The 21,406-nt window shown below is 40.0% G+C and overlaps 2 protein-coding genes across 2 annotated transcripts in view; both read left to right on the top strand.

The window, feature by feature from the left end:
- Nucleotides 1-21,406, top strand: part of LOC311267010 (class I histocompatibility antigen, F10 alpha chain-like) — a 501,763-nt gene that overhangs the window by 417,923 nt on the left and 62,434 nt on the right. The gene's annotated exons all lie outside the window — the stretch shown is intronic.
- The window catches only part of LOC311266492 (cadherin-18-like), a 211,747-nt gene that overhangs the window by 153,503 nt on the left and 36,838 nt on the right, over nt 1-21,406 (top strand). Inside the window, exons 7-8 of the mRNA XM_084368883.1 lie at nt 7,064-7,317; nt 9,651-9,787. Of these exons, the coding sequence (XP_084225009.1) occupies nt 7,064-7,317; nt 9,651-9,787 (391 nt within the window). The remainder of the gene's footprint in view (nt 1-7,063; nt 7,318-9,650; nt 9,788-21,406) is intronic.

Raw genomic sequence — 21,406 nt, 5'->3', positions numbered from 1 at the left:
GCTGGGCTGAAATTCTTTGAGACGGTCGAGTGTGTCTGATTTGCCTCTGCAGCATTTGAACTATGTCTACAGGGGAGCTCGCTCTCAGCAGGAGTGAGCATTACTGTTTTGTTTTTTTTCAGAGCCACATGTTAAAAGTGGTTTTGATTTTCTTTGTAGCTCTTTTCCAGGTGCTCAAAAACTGTTTTTCCACAGTTTAACATTTGCTTTTGCCAGCATGTTGTAAGACTTTGTATTCTGTGGATGCCTAATCGTTTGTAAAGAATTATCAATTGGTGTTCCTAGACATTCCTTGCCGTCAGTCTTTTTTGTGGGGGCCTTTGAGAGCTGGTGATTCTCATGGCCAAAGCACTGAAAGGTCAAAATTCAACCCTAACCTAATTGTAAATGTCTGCATTTACATAACAATTTTATCCAATGCGCTTTACAGTCACACACAAACACACACTGACAGAGAGCTACCATGCAAGGTGCAGTTTTTCCCAAGGGCACTTGTATGGCACTTGTATTCCCATGGGCTTGTAGCCTGCCAGCTCTGTCACCCTACTCATAGTAATTGCTTCTGGATATAAAGATCAGTTCAGCAGCAAGGTCTACAGCCAGCGTGTTAAATTGGGACTGTAGAGAGAGGCGTTGCTTATACATGTTTGGGGTTGGAGAAATAGCATATATACTATCCAACTTGGAGATATGGTTTGTTAGTTCAATTAATTTGTCCTTTTTTTGTTTTTTCTCATGACTGACATAAGAGATTATCTGACCCACAGTACAGATGCCGAGATATCAGGGGTCTTATTTATACTTAGAAACATATCAACCTGCTCTACCTCCTCAGCCACAGCCACTCTTTCTTATTGCATACAGTCAGAAAAATTAGGTTTTTTCAGAATAAATTAAGAAGCCAGAATAACAAAAACTATGATATAGAGAGGCTCAACAGGAATAATCTCTTATGAATGGGGAAATATTGTCAATAAAATATTGATACCAGTTATTTATTGCCCCAAATCTCCAATGCAAACCATCTGCATTTAAGGATGACAGGGCCCATCAGGGATTGTATGGTAGAAGAAAATCTTGGCACATAAATCTCTGAGATAAGAATTGTTAAACTGAATGGATGACTTGATAATCTGTGGGCACAGATAGAGTTTTAAGTGAACACTAAGACAATAACAATACATACAACAACACAGTTTGATCAATACAATAATGATAAAACTATCACGGTTCAGTGTCTGTGTGTTTTCTGTTTCCTGTTTTACTTTGAAATTGTACCCTTGTTTGTCGCGTCATACTTGTCAGTTCCTCCGGTGTGTTTTTTTCCGTTAATCCCCTCACCTGTCCGTGTCCGTCCTCACTCCACCTGTACCTCATCCCGTCATAAGTGTCACTGTATATAGCTTTTATTCTCCCTCATGTCTTGGTCAGATCGTTTTGTTTCCCCCCTTCTTGGTCCATGTCCGGTGTTTTACTCAGTCTTTTCTCTGTGATGTCCCGTTCCCGACCTTCTCCGTGTTAGCCTAGCCTGTGTCCGTCTTGGTCGGTCTTCCTCTGTGTTCGTCCATGTTTCTCCGTGATGTCCTGTGTTCCCCACCAGCTTCCTCCCCAGTGTCTCCTCCAGTGACTCCTCGTGTCTCCTGTTTGGTATGTTTGTAGTTTTGGTTTCTCTTTTGATTTGTACTTTGCTTTTGCTTGCACTTTGCTTTAGCCTTTTGTTGCTTCTTTGTTTTTGTCCTTGTGACGCATTTTAGTCGTTCTATTTTCCTCGTTATTTGTATTCAGCTTTGTTAATATAAGCTCGCCCTTTGTTTCCCCCTATACTGCCTTCTGTGTGTGTGTCTGCACTTAGGTCCTCCATTTAGTACAACCTTAGACATAACAAAAACAAGGGTTTAGGCAGTAGGGAGCCAAACTAAACAAAGCTAGGATGGAAGACGAAATTGGGACAGGACAGATACTACAGAAATCAAATGAATAAATAAAACTATCTATATACTTGGTTGGTCTCCTCAGCCACAGCCTAGAGACTAAAAAGAAAACCATCAGTCACCCAGGGCTCTCTCAGAAGTCCAGCTCTTGTACATCCTTGAAGAAAGGGTCCCACATCTTACTAAATTTCCCCAATGAGCCCTTAACTATGCACCTTATTCATTCCAGTTTGGCAAAATTAAGGACATCTCTTATCCACAGCGTGTGGGAGGGGGACCATTTAGATTTCCAATTAAGCAATATCAGCCGTCTGGCAAGAAGGGTAACAAAGGCCACAAAAGCCAACTCTAGGGAGGAGAGAGATACTGTAGGTGGAATTAGGTTCAATCAGTTTTCCTGTAACCTTTGATAATGATCTGAAGATTTCCTCTCAGTAGGGTTGTAAAAAAAAGGGCAAGACCAGAACATACTGTATGTACATGGCTCGCCGGTGCATGGTGATGCCTGTCACATGCTGGGTCTACATCTTTATAGATTTTTGAGAGCCTAACCTTTGTGAGGTGGGTGCAATGTAGAATTTTGCCCTGTATCAGTCCATGTTTTGCGCAGACAGATGACTTGTATTATCAAGAGCATCCTCCCAAATTTCCTCAGAAATGTCTTCTCCAAGATCCACCTCCTAAAGTGATTTAATGGAGTTTAAGGAGTCTAAATGTAAGGAATGAATCTAAGGATACATATACAATATCATCCCTTTCAAAGCAGGTACTGGCTTAAGAAATGTGTCCAATGATGTATCAACAGGTAGATTAGGAAACTGAGGGAATGTCCTACTAGTGAAAGTATGACTCTGTAGGTACCTGAATAAGTACTGATTAGCTAAAGCAAACTTTTCAGGTAACTGTTGGAAAGATGCAAAAGTATTTTCAATATATAAGTCTTTAAATGCTTTAATGCCTTAATCAAAACAAAATTGTGAATGCACAATCCACCAGAGATGGGGGGGAAACACAATTCGCAGCTATTGGGGCTGATTCATATTACATTTTTCGTGTAGCTGGAAGAGGGACTGTGACACTGACACCGGTTTACAGGAGTCTGCGTCCAGTTTAAGCCAGACAGGTGGGGAGTTGTGTAAATCCAATTGTAGCCAGGGCTATATCATTCCACAATTGGATGCCAAATCAAAAAACTTCAGATTTGGAAGAGCCATTCCCCCCAACGCCTTTGGCCTGCTGCTTGCGCATCCTTTGGGTCTTTCTATTCCAGATAAATTCCGAAATTATGCTGTCAATTCTATGAAAAAAGTGCTGGGGAAGAAAGATGGGTACACATTGAAACAAATATAAGAATTTCGGGAAGGTGTTCTTTTTGATCAAATTAACGCGAGCAGCTAAAGACAAATCCACTGTCTAGTGGTCAAAGTCTTATATTGACTATACACAAGTCAATAAAGGGACAAAGTTGGCCTCTTAAAGGTCTTATAATTTGTTGGTTACCTGAACTCCTAGATAAGTGAAATTGTGCTTTGCAATGGCAAGTTAGGTAGTGGAAATTCATGTGCTGCCTTATTCAAAGGAAATGATTTACTTTCATTTAGGTTTAGTTTATAACATATATAAAGCCAAATGATTCAAAAATAGAGCTGTGGGGATAGATACTGAAATTTGGAGATATAAAGGAGAAACTCATCTGCATAAAGGGAAACTCCTTGTACCACTCCATCCCTGAAAATGGCCATCTGGCTCAGGACATTTGCCGCCTTGCATAGATGACATTACAACAGAAAGTTCATTGGCAGTTACTGGATTCTCCAGCTTCTCTCAGGGTCTATTGTAGTACCCTGTTATAGTAGTTTGAACTAGGAGAATCTGGTGAGTAGAAGTCGACTGGTGTAGCTGATGGGCTTGTAGCCTGCCAGCTCTGTCACCCTACTCATAGTAATTGCTTCTGGATATAAGGATCAGTTCAGCAGCAAGGTCTACAGCCAGCGTGTTAAATTGGGACTGTAGAGAGAGGCGTTCCTTATACATGTTTAGGGTTGGAGAAATAGCATATAGACTATCCAACTTGGAGATATGGTTTGTTAGTTCAATTAATTTGTCCTTTTTTTGTTTTTTCTCATGACTGACATAAGAGATTATCTGACCTCTAATATAAGCTTTTAGTGTTTCCCACAGTACAGATGCCGAGATATCAGGGGTCTTATTTATACTTAGAAACATATCAATTTGGCTTCAGTAAACGTGTGTTAAAACACCACTGGGTTTGTGAATAGAGCCCCAGATCCAGATACTTAAGACAATTGGAGAATGGTCAGAGATGACTGTAGCCTCCTAAGGACATGACCTCACAGAAGGGAGAAGTTTACTATCAACCAAGAAAAAGTCTATCCGAGTGAATGTATGGTGAACATGTGAGAAAAACGAGTACACTTTGCCAGTGGGATAACAGAAACACCAGGGATCTGAAACTTCAAACTCATTCATGAAGGTTTTAATGGTTTTAGCAGCTCTTGAAGGCATGGTGACCTTTGTGGAAGAGCGATCCAGATCTAGACTAGGCCAACAATTAAAGTCACCAGAGTAAGTGTGAGGACACATCAGGAAGGTTAGAAAAGAGCTGCCTAAAGAAATCTGCATTATCCCAATTAGGGGGCGTAAAACATTCACTAATAGAACTGGGGTAATATATATCCTGCAACATTTGCCATTTTGTTCAGAGACCACATCAGAGCATGTAATGGGAGCTGATTTGTGCAGCAAGATTGCAACCCATCTAGCTTTGCTATGGAATGATGAATTATAGCCGTGACCAATCCACCTGCTCTTAATTCTTGAATAAACAGATGGTTTAAAGTGTGTTTCTTGGAGATAGATTATTTGAGCCCCCAAATGTTGGAGATGATGTAAGACCCTTGTATGCTTTACTGGGGAATTAAGACCTTTCCAATTCCAGCTAATTAACTTAAGTGCATTTTCGTCAGGATTTTGAGGTAAACTAGGCTGGACCATTTAGAAAAACAATAAAAAAGAAAAACAGTAGTGATATCAGTGACACAGTCACAGTGATACAAGACAAACACAAAAAATGCACAAAACCCTCAGCCCTATCCCGCCCCAGCACAAGTAACTCCCCTATTGAGATGTGCGCAAAACCCTCTTGAACACAAGTAGTCCAAAATGCTCCATGGTAGCTGCAGCACAAACTCCGCAGTGCTACCTGAGATGAAGTGTGACTTGTAGTAAATGAGCAAATGTACACAGTAGAGTAAACTGGATACCCATAGCTGGAACAATAGCTAATAAAACGAGGTATCACCAGCAGAATTAAATAAGGGAAAATAACAATAATGATAAAAAAAGGAAGGCATAATTAAAGCAAAAGAGGAGTCAAAAGCAACAAAAATACAGTTTAAGTGAACCAAGTAGATTCAGCAAGTCCAGTAAAGAAAAATCTTGATTACATGGATCGGGTTTGGCACTTGGGAATGTAGCCCTCCTTAATGTTACCAGTCCAGCAAAATTATGAAAGACCACAGCATAGTCATTCTTGTACACACATCTCACATTACGGGAAAAACAGTCTACTTACAGTTCTTGTTCACAAAGTCAGTGGCCACAGTGGGGTCCTCAAAACTGTGAAATGTCCCATCTAGCATGGTGATTTTGAGAGTTGCCAGGCAGAGGAGACCAAACTTAACATCTGGGAAAGAGCAGAGGCTGTGCCTGACTGCAGCAAATGCAGCTCACTTCCTGGCCAAAGAGAACATGTAGTCAGGGAATACAGAGGCCCTCCTTCCGTTATTAAGGAGAGGAGAGTTTACCGCAGCTCGCTGTAGGCTCGGGGTCTGGACATAGAAGTAGTGTATTCTCACAACGAGGGGTCGAGGTGGGCTCCCCTCTTTGGGTTTCTCCCGCAAGGTTCGGTGAGCACGATCCAATAGAGGCTTCTCCTTCAGTCTGAGACAGTCTGAAACAGCTGGGCGACAAAATCAGTGGTATGGGGACTCTCCTACCCCTCTGGAACACTCAGCACAGTATGTTATTCCTCCTGGATCTAGCCTCCAGATCCTTGCATCGCTCATCCAGATGTTTCACTGTTGTGGTAAGCATGTTTGCTGTGGTTTACAACTTACTTATTTGGGAACTGTAGTCTGTAGTGGCACGCTCAAGTTCCTATACTGTCACCCCGTGGACATCCAGCGTATGCTGAAGAGGTTTAATTGAGTTTTTCAATTCTTGTCCCACCAACGATATTTCAGAGTGCAAGCTCGCAGACAAACCATCAATTTTCCCAAATATGTCGCTCCATTATAGCTTGCAGTCAAGTAGCATCGAGGTTGCTAGCAACATTAGCTTTCCCTCTTATCGATGTAGCAGATTCAGGAGGTTGGGAGGCTTTGTGGCCAGTTAAGGTTCGGATTTAAACAATTAAACGACATACAATTTAAACAAATATTTTTCGAGGGGAAGTCACAACATGTCCAGATGTGTTTGTGGTGAATTAAACAGGTATTTTAAGTCAACAGATCCTTCCCCAACCCTATCCAAGTCGTTGTTTGCCTAAACCTAACCAGACCATAAGCACAGGGTTGTCCCAACATGAAAATCAAAAATTGAACCTAAAAAAAAGTCTCAACATATCTGTGGTTTGCAGACACATACATTGGCAACATTTATGTGTCTATAAGGTTGGTCGTGAATTAATCACATTATGGAAGATAAACACAACATCATTCCATCTAGACTATAACATTATCTAACCCCCACACTAGGGCTATGGCCTTCGAATAATAACAATATTTTTTGGGCTATATCTCAATACATAATATACAATCATATCGATCAATAATCATCAGTAATGTGGATATAATGACTAGGTTGGTAAAGGAAAGTATTAGAACCAGTAGAACAGTCTAGCTAGTTCAGAAGATTACATCACTTTACTGTAATGCAGTCTTTAAAAGCAGGAAAATATAACTCTTTTTTCATATAACCATACAACATAACATAACATAAACACAGTCTAAGATGATATGTAGTCTCATATCATGACAACGATATAACTGATAACTCATCTTTGAAATGTGTCCTTGGTAAGATATTTGTCATTTCTTTGTCGCCCCCAGCCTCTGAACTATGAGAAGAAAAAAGTTCACACACTGAACATTGAAGGCTCCAACACTTACCCAGACTCACACTTCTCCCACCTGGGACCATTTAAGGATTCCACATCGCTGCGAGTCATTGTGGGTGATGTGGATGAGCCTCCTGTCTTCTCCATGGATTACTACATCATGGACGTGTATGAAAACTCACCTGGCGGCACCCAGGTTGGCACTGTAACTGCCGTGGACCCTGATAGCACCAACAGCGCTGTCAGGTAAGGGAAATAGTCAATGGTGTGATGTGAATGTAGGTGTTTTTTCATGTGCAGGTGTGGTAGTGTTTAGGAGTGTCCCTGCAAGAAAAGAGTCTTTAAAGTTTGGTCAAAGCTGTGTCATGCTCTCTGGCTCCAGCAGGTACATTAAACACTTTGCAAAGCCCCACTTCCCTGAAAATACCACATTTTCCTTCCTTAGATACCCATGTCTCCCTTGGCATTATATGATCAACTACCTGAAACATTATTATTGATGTTGCTCCTGGAGCATAATTAACCCCTCACCCCCATCTTAACTTAACCCTTAACCTCACCAAGTATTTTTTTTTTTGTTGCCTAAACCTAACCAAAACAGCAGGAAAAAGGGACAATAATAAGTGAGGTTAGTGTAAAAATAATAAGGGATGACCCAATTGGGATACAAACAGTCTCCAGAGTCCTGTAATCCTTCAGCCAACAACAACAGCTTGTCCAAAATGCAGTCTTTGCCATTTTCTTTTAATTTGAAATTATGGTCATGGAGATATATTAATTATGATGTTGTAGGAACAACACCAACATGACGATATCATATATAACATCAGCACAACACTGCTTTTCTCATATTCCCATTCTCTGAGCCTTGACAGGTACAAGGTGTTACGCTGGGGATTTTTCTTAGGACCCAAATACAGAGATCGAAAGCAGGAAGTCAGGGAGTTAAGGATTTTATTTTGCAATTGAGTTCTCTCGAGGGAAATGTAGATGAGATCACCAGGCTGGCAGGCAGGCTGGCAGGCAGGGTTAACTGGAGACAGCATGGAGGAACTCAGGTGAGCGGGTGAACAGGAAGCAGAGCGGAAAGGTGCTGGAGATTCTGCAGACAAGCCAAAAAAAGACATGAGCATAAGCACAAGAGCAATCTCAAAAACACAAAATATTTTGTGAAATCTTAAACACAATAGCGAGCGACACTGAATAGTCACCATACGGGAAGGAATGATCTGGCACCGGAGTAGTGGAGAGACCAGGGTAATATAGCCAGAGGATGATGAGCTGATGAGAGACAGGTGCACCTCTCTGCTGCTGCAGACACTGCCGCCACGCCCACAGACACACACACAGGGAAGGAGAAGGGAGGGGGAAAAGACAGATTGGGGAAAAAACATAGAACAACAGAAAAACAACCTGACTGCCACAGAGACACAAGGAACCAGGAAATCAACCTTATGTTATGATCACTACTTAGCTTGCCCACTGTCTCGATGGTGAATAACGACCCACGCAAGCCAAAATTATGATTGTGGTTTAACATCCCAAAGTTCTGAAAACTAATATTGGTGTCCATCGTGAATTTCGATAGAAATTGTACAGCTTATCTTGAATTTAAAATTTTACTGGACCAAATGGATCAAGCAGTGATTAGTTTGAGGTTTTTTTTGAAATCTCAAACATACCGGTTGGTTTCTGGGAAATGCTGTTTGGGCCAGTGTGGTCAAGTAATAATTGTGGAAGTTGTAATATTTAGTCCAGTCAATAGCTAAGCGCAATTCCTGGGAGCTTGGCAAGTACAATGAGAAATAGCTTTTCAGAGAAAAAGGAGGCATCTTGTGTCCAACTAAATTTTTTCATTGAAGAAATGGAAATCACAAATGACTTTGCTGATCCAAAGCACTCCTTTTAATTCACTTCAAATATTTATGAATATTTGAAGTGAAGGAAAAGAAGTGCTTTTTTGTGCTGATTATCAGGGCCAGTAATCCAATAACCAATTATTGGTGATACTTTCCTTGTAAACTGTCCAACAGCGTTGTTTGAGTGCGATGTTGGACCAGTGGACTGCTTTACAAACCCTGGAGCCTACATTAGCCACAATGAACAATGCATACACATGCAGCTTCCTGTGGAGCCACAAAAGGCTCATACTTTTTTTCACATATGCAGCAATACTCCCTAAGACCTGTATCATACTGTATGGTTGGTGGAGTTACCCTTTAAAAAATATAGCAAAATACATAGTTATGATAATAGCTTTGTGGAGCTGTGTTTCATAACCCCCATGCTAGGTTTGAAGTTGAGAATCAGTGGTGTACTGAATTAGAATGTCAAACGTGAGGGATTTAGAGGAATAATTAAATATGAATGCAGACTCTGTTACACTAACTCTCCATAAGAACAAAGTCTGTAATGAAGAAAAACAAACACTATGTTTTTTGGTTTTCATATTGACCATGACTACTAACTGTACTCTCAGTAAATGCACAGGCATCATTGTGTGGCACAGTCTCTTATATTATATTGGCGCCTCATTGGCTGTGCTTCCTCTTTAAATTTCATATCATTCTGCATCACAGGTACTTTATAGAAAATGAAGAAGAAAGACCTCTGTATTTCACTATCGGAGTGAACAGTGGCATCATCAGGACTACACAGGTTCTGGACCGGGAGGGGACGGCATGGCATAACATCACTGTGATGGCTGCAGAGGTTGGTAAGTTCACAGCAACAGCAGACCAGATCTCCTCTCTGTTAATCTGCATATTCACCCATTAGCATTAAATCAATCTATTTCCCCATCCATCCATCCATCCATCCATCCATCCACCCACCCACCTCGGTACTGTTTCCTCTGTCTTCAAACTTATCTCCATCGATCTTGGAGGCTGTGTTCAGACTATATTGTATAGTTTTGTTATCAATACCGATAACCAGGAATTATATTGGCATTGACATTTTCAAATGATACCAGCTGGTTGAAGTTTTAAAACTATTAACTGTTCTGCAAAACAAGGCAGCAGCTTTTACATAGCTTTGAAACATTCTGTATTTGTGTGAAGAAGAATGTATTTACAGGTTTGAAAGAAAATAACACATACAGTATGTCTAGCATACAACTTCTCAGAATAATAAAAGTCCATACATTTATTTCAACCATTTCAGCCAGTGCAGATGAATAACTTCATGACCTCCATGACCTCAAACACAAATTGCAGAAACGATAACAGTCATTTTTAAAAGGCGACTTAACACTGTGAATTTATGTGGAATACCCTTTAAAACACATTTAGTAATCTGACAGGACCTCTGTGTTGATGAGATTATATGTTCACTGAAGGCATCTGAGGAATAGTTCATTAGTTCTTTATTCTTGATCCTCCTCTCTCATTTCTCTCCAGCCGATGCTTATCGTGCCAATTACCCTTTCCCCTACCCTTTAATGCACTATAATGTGAGTAATGGACATTCATAAATGTCAGGGAGCTCAGTCACCCTGATTCCAAGTCTCTAGGGATTAATCTAAAATCTAAACTGTGTGTGCAGGAGGGACAACTACAATGTAATTCAAGACTTTAGATGTTAGCACATGGACGTCTCTCCTCGTGACATATGACATGTTGATGATCGAGACAAAGAGGTAAACATCTGTTCTCATGAGGTTCTGGCTCACCGGTAGACAAAGAAAGGACAAAAAAGATGCATATTCATAACTTAGGTGCAATCCTATTATTTTAAATTCTGTAGAGATATGTTTCTGCCTTTTGTGCCTTCTTGAGGACAACACACAACAAAATAAAACAATCATCTGACTGACAGCTGGTGTATAGAACAGCAGGGTTGATTCAGAGCATGCCTTTGTGATCACTTTAAGATAAAAACACTTCCACCAGCTTGTTTAGTTGTCCCCCATAAAATCAAGAGCACAGCTAAGGCAAAATTCTCACTTTAAGCTTGTATCAGCTTCATCTAATGAATATTGATTCTACAACTTAGCCACGCTATACAATGAAAATGCCTCCCAAGCTGGTGTGTGCGCACTTGGACAAAGAGGGCATTCTGACCTGGTTTTACCATCCGTCCTGAGTGATCCAATCACAAGTGGGCAGGGTAAACACATAAATCACCTAGACCAACAAACAAGTTTTTGGGGTTTTTTGGACAAATTAAGAAATATCTTCATGTACAACAATTGTAGTATTTGCAAGAAGGCCCACATAATTAAGAATTTGTTTTAGGCAGCATGTCACAAAGTTTATAAGGTTCTCCTAACTCAACAACTCACAAAATGGAGTAATTTTTATGTCTGGGGACTTTCTCCTCAGTCAAAAAAGTAAGCAGACTATATTGGTAACAGTTTATTGCAATTGTAAAACTTGACATGTTTACTGTCAATAAAATGTTTTCTTTTTTCATACATGTAATGTGATTGATGAAAATCAGTTGAAACAGTGTTCAAACAGCCCTGAAATGTTGGCAGGTAAGACGCCCAGACAGGCTGGTACAGTGATGCCGCTTCAAACTGACAAGATAGGAAACATCTTAATGTTGTGTATTTAATGCTGAATTTACAAGACACAAAGCATTTTGAATTTGCCACACCTGAAGAACTCGCAGGGTCCTATGTTTCTTCTCACGCAACAATTCTTTAAATCTTAAAATTGTAGTTACTAGTTCAATGGTTAGATCAGTTGGAACAGACTGTGTTCACAAACATCGGCAGCTAACATTATCAGGTTGAGCCCAAACATGTAACTGACTTTACCAAACAGTAACCAAATGAATATTATACAACATGTAATCTATTCCGCCCTGTTGTTGTGGCTTCTTCTTCTTGTTTCACAGAGGACATCAGTTGAGTTGACTGTCCTTCGATGTGGCCCAAGACACATGTGGGTACACGCTGCTAAAAGAATGTGGTCACATTCACACCACAAATGTGTCTAAATGTGGTCTGAGTGACCAAATATCAAATGTGTAGTTAGAGCTGTCCACTTGTGATTGGATCACTCATGACAAAAGGGTACCAGGTCTGAACAGGGCCAAAGATGAATAGTTGTTGTCTTTATCTTAACTTATTTTCCAAGTTACTTTGTTGGTCTTTTTGAACACCAAAAATGACAGTGGTAATGCAGCAGCTGAGTGCACATCACACTGACCAACATACAAGGCTAACAGTAAAAGTTGGAATCTCTCAGTTATACTTTTAAGCACTGTTAAAATAATTCTGCGTTCATTTAGAACTGGAGGAAGGAGATCGGACTCAGCTCAAAGTTTAAACAAGGGTTTTAATCTTGTACAAGAGGAGCATTCACAGAGCAACACGCAGGTCAGTTACAAAGTGAAGACTCACTGTCTAAAGAGGAAATCAGTGTATTTATCTCCCTCTCTCACTCTGGGTGTGTCATCACTATAATAGATGCTTATTCAAGCCCATTTACAGGGAGGAGAATGTTTATCTTTAGTATCTGTCGTTTCCTTACTTAGGTCATAAACAAGTTTCAAGGCAAGGCTATAGAAGAGATCACAAGTCACAGGTCACAGTTCACAGTTCACAGTCTCTCTAAAAAGGGCTGTGTAACATCAATTCACACTCTTCTACATATAGCACAAAATTCTCATCACAAGCACATCAAATGAATATATTAAAGAGAAGTCACACTTTTCTATTCCTCTCTGCAGGTTGTGTTGATATCTGTGCGTGACTGATAGTTGGCAGTCTGACCAGTGAATGGAGGTGAAATGGAGAGGTGGCAGATGGCAAAGCAGGAATGGGTAAAAAGATGTGAGCATGGCTGGCTGGAGGGCTGGTTAGCGAGTAGGCAGATAACTGGTGTTGATCCTGAGGCGCAGGAGACAACACATTAAACACAGGTAAACAAAACGATGAAAAGATTGAATATGCAGACTATGCAGAAGAGCCAGAAAAGGCATACTTCCACATTAGAAAGAATAGTCTAGCAATGATTGCGAGGAAGCTGTGTTGATGAATGAAGTGAAGGCATACTGTATGTGCAGACTGGGCATGTGAAAGGAATGAGCTGCAATCACGAGGGAGCTGGAGAGTACTAGGAAGGACCCCACACCCACACCACAAACACTGGGTGCTTTTCATTATGCTAACGGGTCTCCTCCCTTATCTCACTCCAGCGCTGTTGAATATGAGAGCTGTGCTACTTTGATCTCGCCGCCATGCAGTCACATGGTTCACGTAGCTCTCAATAGTACCAAACAGTGCTTAAGCCATTGATCAAAAACATGGGGGCCGTTTTGAAATGCTTTTTATTTGCATTTTTATTTTTTATTTGTAGCTCTTATTCTGCTGAGGACAGGCATTTTTTACGATGAGTAATTTCCGAAAGTGTTTTAATGAAAACAAAACATCTGAGAACTTAATAAATGACATATTCCTGTACAGAACTCACAGAAACAGCCACCTAGTGAGTGTCTGTGTCAAAAATGTACATTTTGTTCTTAATTGGTACAGTGAACAAAAAAAAATATCCCATTGATCTCTGCTCTGTTTAATCTCAGATGGAAGGGGGTGTTCCCATAATGCTTAGTAATGGGCAGCAGTGTAAAGTAACTGCACGTTTACTTCAGTGCTATACTTACAATTTTGAGGTACTTTCACTTTACTTGTGTATTCCCATTTTCTGCTCCTTTCCACTTACATTTTAGATTCTATTGTACTTTCTAGCACACTGCTACTACATTTTTGATAACTAACTTGTAACTTGCAATAGTATTATTAAGATGATCACAATGACTGACAGATGATTCACAAGACAGCCAGCGGTATATATAGTTAATTGCTCCACCTTTGCCAGCTGCACTATTAATGTACATATAACAGTTTTTAATAATAATAATAATACATTTTATTTATAAGCGCTTTTACAGATGTTCAAAGACACTTTACACTTTAAAAATGATAAAATATACAATTAAAAACACAGAAAACAGTATAAAACAGTATAGCAGTAAAGCAGTATAAAGCACATAAAGATAATATATTAAAAGCTAATTTAAAAAGGTGCGTTTTGAGCATGGTTTTGAATGTTGGGAGGTGTGTGCAGGTACGGATGGGTTTGGGGAGTGAGTTCCAGAGGGAGGGGGCAGCGATGGAGAATGTATACATTAATGTTTCTTTTGCTTCTGTGGAATTATTCACATTCTGAGATCATCTTTGTGTTAAGACATTGACATAGACATGCACACCCAGTGAATATCAATGAATGCCAGCAACTGCTCAGTTTAAGCCAAGAGAGAAGTTATATCCAATAGTAGCAAATAAACAAGGATAGCAACGACCTAAAAAAATGAACAGGAGGGAGTTTTTCCATGAATGGGCAGTTTTTAAAGAAACTCATTCGACATCCTACGGGAGTGATGTATGTCGGAAAGCATGCAAGGAAAATGGCATTTACTTACTTCCACCACAACATTAGGGAGAAAAGCAGATCTGAGGCTTGTTAAACAAGCTGAGCTTAAATCTAAAAAACATTAACTTGCATGCCAACCGTACACCAATAACTGCAATTAATTTAAGGTAAATTTAGTCCAACTAACATCTGATTGTAGTAAAGTTAGCTAATGAAATGTTGTTAACGTTATCTAACTAGCTAATTGCAATTATTATCTAATTAGCTATTATTTTAAGACAAACTTTAACTAAAGCTGGCTATGTAAAATATCATTATTGAGTAGATTCATGAAAGGTCAGTTAATGCGTTAAAATGTCAACAAAATGCAGTCATTTCATCATCTTACCAGCCAGCATGCTCGGGAAACACTGAAAATGAGTTCAGTGCTGGAAATATTCAATGTTTGAAACTATCGGCTGCCATGGAGCTGACTCACTCGTGTCTCTTCTTCACAGCTTAGCTCCTCCCAGTTCACAAGCCAAGATGCAAGGAACAATTCACCTGTTTGTCCTCGCTCCTCATCTCCTTGAGGTGCATTTAAGAGACTGACAGAGCCTCCAAGAGCCTCTGAATGTAGAGCGGAGACAATTTGTTGGTCACAGGAGTTGAGAGGACAGACAGGGTGAATCAGGGGAAGGCAAGGAAAATGGCTGGGGGCAGTGACACAGACAGCATGTCTTCCTAGTTTGAAATTAAGCCATTTGATTGTCTGTATGGAAACAAGTTCTCCATATACTACATTTGTATCATGAGTTCTCTGTCTAGAAAAATGGAGAACTGATAATACAAATGGTTCGATAGAACTGAGTAGCAGGATGTTCTGATAGTCCGTGGAACTAAACTGTTAATGCAGTTAAACATGTTCAACAAAAATGGAACATTATTGCTTATTGTTCCTTAGTGTAAAACTTATTGCAGGACTGTTTTATTAGACTGCAGTTGGTAAAGATGGTACCGCTGACGATGGACGCCTGCACTGGTGCTTCCCAAACTCATCCTTTATCCTGTTTTAAAATCCTCTCTCCTGTTAAACTCTTCTAACATGTATCACAGTGCACTTTGCTTTCGCCCTCTAATGTGTGTGTGTGTGATTAATAAAACTTGAACTTCAACATTTGTTTTTGCTAGGTATACCTACTGACCTAGTGACCAAGGTTTGTCAATGCTTTGTGAAAAGAAGGAGAGCTTGATACGTCCTGTTCCATTGTCAGATGAGTGCCTGTCGTAACATTGAGTAAACTTGTGCTGTGTATCGGCAGCTAGCAGAAATAGGTTAGGGAAAGATCGTGAGTTCAGTTTATCAGACCATTGAAGTTGAATTGAGGAAGGGCATGGCAATAAATTGACATCATATCATGATCATGATATGAAACTATAAACCATGTTAAAATTTAGATTTTGTTACATTTTGATATGTCCTAAGTGTTGTCTTTTCCTGGTTTTAAAGGCTGCTTTACAGTAAAGTGATGTCATTTTCTGAACTTACCAGACTGTTATACTTGTTCTAATACTTGTCTTTATCCACATTACTGATGATTGATGAAATATGTTGTGAAAGTGCCAATAGTCATCCCTCCTATTTTGCCACATCAAGGTATCAAAATCAGTATCTGATTTTGTCACCAATTCCTAGCATTCATAGATTGCTTTTGAAGAGATTTCAAAATACCTGGATATATTGTGTATCACAATATAATTTAAAGGCCATATCACCAAGCCCTTAATTGAAGCAAGGGCAGACCTATCTAGCATGGGTGTAGGATTGAGTAGGGACACTAGGGACATGTCCCCACCAATATCCAGCGAGTAATAAATTGTCCCCGGCCATGATTTGGTACACAAACGGATTATGGAAACAGATTAGAACCGACTAGTCCTGCCTTCCTAAACCAATATCACTAATAGGACTGGCTTTGTGTTTTCTTGCTAACGTGTGATAGGCTGGCTCATGAATGTGGGCTGGCTGAAGTAGCTAGCTATGTCCTGTTTGATTTCATTTGCGCCAAAGCTGTTCTGTGCACCCTGGGATAAATAAGGTCAGAAGAACGTCTCATAATTATTCAATAAGTCACAGCAGCCTACATTTGTGACTTGCTCTATCAAAATCAGTTGGATGTCTCAACGGCACATTTCTAGATAAACGCGGATTCATGTTAACATCTTGATTTTTGGTCATTTGGGGGTTTTGTTTGATTTTAAATGAGTCTTGGCTTTCAGAATATGAAACTCTTAGCACCAGATTGAGACGATAAATACATTTTTGCCTGTAAAGGCATGATGACAAAATTGGTTCGGAGCTTGGTTAATTTATGCTTGTGACAGTGGTGATGTACATCAGTGTAGTGCTGCTGGAGTGCACCGGAGCGCCACTTCTTTTTCTCCGAGTGAGGAAATTAAATCTTCACAATTTGCATAATCCAGTTGAATATTAAAATATTTAAGTTTTAAATTGCTAAAACTACTACAGATGTCTCTCCTTTCAGAGGATGCCATTGCTGTGGAATTAAAGGTGCAGAAAAGGAGGGGGGGCTTTATTTTATCCATCTGATTTTGAATTAGCTGCAGTACACACCAACAACCACCAGGTGGCACACATGAGCAGTCCAGACTAAAGTGAACACATCAGAGCCCTGAGCTGTCTCCTCGCTCTGGAACCAGACATGCTTATTTCCTAATTGTCTCAGTCGGTATGAAAGCATGGGTCGAAGCGCATTAATTAGAGGTTTACTGTGTGTCAGAATCTAAATCCTGGTTGGATATTAGTTTGTTACTCAGGACTATCTAAAGTTAGGGTTAGTTTATTGCCATGCCAAGCTGCCACTGGACAGACCTATATTTCGTTAGCCTACGAAATAGATCTTGGTGTTAAAATTATCCTCACTACTAACGAATAAGCAGTTATAATGTAGCCTAATAAAGCTGAACAGTGCGACCACCAGAGCTGCTGTCCATCCCAGCACACACACACACACACACACACACACACACACACACACACACACACACACACACACAGGTCTCTGTGAGAGCTTGCCTGTCATCTCCAGGTAGAACAGTTATTGTTAAACACTTACAGTATGGTTATTTTTGTCTTATGTCAAAGACAATGAACAAGGCACAAATCAATGTGCAAATAAATAAATAAATGCAGTAAATAATGAATCAATGGACAACACTCAATAAAACTTTGTGTTAACTTAGTGACACTTTGACTCAGGCTCTTTTTTAAAGATAAATGTGCACAGTCTGCATATAGCCTACTGTATGTGATGAGTGTGTTGTTTTTGAAAAAACAAAACAAAGAAAACACAGAGAGCTGTTCTTTATTTTATACATGATGAAACGAGGAAAATATGAAATGACAACACGCTGTAGCAATGGCATTTAGAGTTCAGTCTGAAATAAACATGGGTATCATATGTAATTGTGTACAGGGGATCTCTATCTGTTTTTAACTCCTCCCTTGTGATGTCTTTTACTTTCTTCTTACTGTCCTTTACTGCTTTTATTTTCTTATTATAATCTATTTATTGTCCCTTACTCCTTTTACTGCTCATAATAATTCCTTGATGTGATCTCACTTTTCTAAGCATCCTACTTTTTATTCTTTTATTTATTTCTATTTTTGCATTTACTTTTTTAAATGATCTATTTTTATTTTATTTATTGAATTATTTTTTTCTTCTCCCTCTCTTCCTTTTCTGTGATTTTGCCTGTTTTATCACTTTTATTCCTGTTACTAACTCATTTTGACTTTCAGTGTTTTCACATTTTGTGTTCTGCCTTCTTGTTTTAACTCACCTTAGACTAGACTTCCTTGTGTTTGGCTTGACTGTTGGTAAACTCTTCTAAAGGTGCTATATAAATAAAGTTTATTATTATATTATTATGCCAACTTTGCTATACATCTGCCCCTCCATAAACGAATGACACAACACAGGAGGGCCAACTCCTCAGGTCAACACTCTGCTGTCCACTTACATCTGAAGGAGAAAAATCATCCCTTCGAGGACAACAATGTAAACATCCTGTCCAGAGAAGACAGATGGTTTGAAAGAGTAAAAGAATCCATCTATGTCAAACTGGACCGTCTTTGAACAGAGGAGGTGGCTGACGACATTACTTATATCACCCACCTACAGTGCAGTACTGAGTTCCCTCCCCAGACAGCTTAACAACCATTCACACCTGGGCTCACCTAGCCCTAGCAACCCACAAGGAGTTGGGTCAACGGCCCTAACAACTCTGAGGGCCTGAGTGGCCCTAACAACTCTGAAACTCAGAGCTCACACGTGTCCTTAACGTCTCTGTAAGGACACTCCCACACAGAGTTTAAGAGCCTGCAGCTCCTCCAGTTAGTTAGAACTGAAGAAGCCTCTTGGATGAGAGGTGAAACGTCTTCAAGACACTGAAACACATCCAGTTGCCTACGATACAGCACTTAGAATTACCATGACCTGGATGACTGAGAACCTTCATCAACACGTTAGCTACTGTTGCTCTCCGTGAGTGGAGCCACTGAGATGAAGCATTAAGAACGTCCATAAAGTCAGAAAATCCGACCCGAGATCTTCACAAAGAAATCCACAGTCCAGCAGCATTTAAACAACTTAACCCCAGTGATGTATGCCAGAGCAAACAGTAGAATACACTATATGATGCACCACCATGAAATTAGAGGCCTCATTATAACGGCTGATGTGAGTATTTGTGTCCATTTTTTTGGTCTACATCGCAGATCCTCTGCTCTTTCATTATTGAAGTCAGCACAGTGTTACATATCTCCTTCGCAGTGGTTTGTCGCAGAGAGGTCAGGAGCAAAGGTTACCTTCATTCTGTCTGCAGTTGAGACTGGATCAAAAAGTTCAGCTCTCTGGTGAATTAGGCAGAGAGAAGAGGGTTTTTTTTTTTTCAGATGTGGTATCTGACCTCAGGTAACTCAGATCCGATCAGAAAATGCGTCTCTTGCAGTGGCAAGCTGCTCTCCAGACACACTCTATAAGCCTTCTCTAATGGGATGAGCTGAGAGGAGCCCATCAAAGCAGAGCACAGAGGTGGAGAAAGGATTTAGACAAGAAGAGATGACAGGGAGGGGAGAGATGAGAGAGTTAAGGACAGGAGAGAGTATGAAAAAAGACTTCAAACCCACTTTACTCTCCAGCAGCTGTAAGTTTAACTGTACTGTAAGGGGAAAAAAATCCCGAATAGAGCATGAAATCTAATGACTTTATCTGAATAGACCACAAGGAAAAGTGAATCTGTCGTTGTAGGGAAATTTTAGCTCAAAGTATGTGAAATATTAACAGGAATGACCGTGATGGAGAGTTACACCAGCAATATTATGTTACACCCCTGCTCACTAGGGGAAAAGGGAAGCAATATAAGAACCTGATGGTTTTGGTGTAAGTAAAGTTATATATTCGGCAGTCAAAACAATAACAAATAAGGAAGGTGAGGCAAAACTACAACAGAAAGGGCCTACACATGCTGTCAAGTCAAAGCAATACATTTCGCAAGAAGAGGACTCTTCAGAAAAAAACAAAAAAAACGACTTTCAAAAAATGAACCAAATGTGAACATAAAGCTTCACCAGCTGCTCTGGTCAACATCGAAATAACAACACTCAAAACAGCATCCCTAGTGAACATAAACAACGACTGTACTTACCAAGATGGTGCAAAGATTGTTATCAGTTTTTAAAACTATACCTGGCCCATTTCACAGAAATATTTACTAATGAAGCATTAGAACTTCTACGAGTTCTGAAATTACTCTTATAGGCATCATGTGCTCAATCAAAGGCACGCTGGTGACAAGTGTGTTTGCAGAAACATAAACTTCCAACATCTCATTTCGGCGACTGGACCATGTTTGCTTTGCTGCTGTTGAAATGAAGGAGGCAGCAGTGAAGAAGGTTCTTTGTTGCTGTACACATTTATCCAGCCTTTATAAAGACTGCTCAAATGATTCAGACATAAATAATTATCATGGCCCTCCATTTTTCATATTGACATTTCATATATCCAGCATTATGGTCTTGTGTGACCTCGTTACATCAGAAGACTGTGTTTTCTTTATTATGTTTCCATTCCAAAGATTCTGTCGCCTCTTTCATTTCAGTGAATTTCAATCGGCTTTATGAAATCATGTTGACGCAGATCAACACATCAGTAAGAACCACGTTTCACACTTTTAACTGACTGCAGCAGAACTGATTGGTTTGTGCCAAACTCCTCTGGAATAGCTGCTCACTGGCGTCAACTAAAAAACTTGTTATCAGTTTGTTGTCGTCCACTGGTCAAATATCAGCCACAGAGAGTGCAATTTAAACTATAGAGTCACAGTAGAAAGCACATCTTTTCTTTTTCGGTATAATTCTATCATAATTCTGGTGCATTTAAACCTTCACCGATTGTAAGGCTTCAAACATCTATGAAATGTCTTACAGAAAGAATAAAGCACAGTGAGCTCAGCCTCAAATATTTTGCAAATGTTCTATTTGGAACCGGTGATGACTCATGTTTGCAGATGAGTCCCTCTGAGGACAGAGAATGTTCCTTTTCTTGGAAAGCTTGCACTATAAAGAGCTACTGTGACCCACAACAAGTGTGGCAATGTCTGTATTTACAGAGAGCTTGTCCTCCGCCTGTTTTTTTGGGATGTTTCTGATGTGCAAGGTGTGAGGGCTTCAGGTGGTGCAAAGGGCTGTGTTCTGGCCACCGTGGTCAGGGGTCGTACAGTCAGAGTGGTGTTGTTACGCTGGGGAGGAGGGGGCCAAGTCAGTGTTAGTATTTATTTACTTTAGATTTCCTTAGTTCACTTCCCTACCCTCCATTAGACTTCATCATTGTCAGACAATGTGGAATACACACACACACACAAACAGACACACACACATGCACACATGC

The sequence above is a fragment of the Pagrus pagrus genome (assembly GCF_965226575.1).
Source record: "Pagrus pagrus genome assembly, chromosome: 12".
Taxonomy (NCBI): domain Eukaryota; kingdom Metazoa; phylum Chordata; class Actinopteri; order Spariformes; family Sparidae; genus Pagrus; species Pagrus pagrus.
This window is presented reverse-complemented; position numbering and strand designations above follow the sequence as displayed.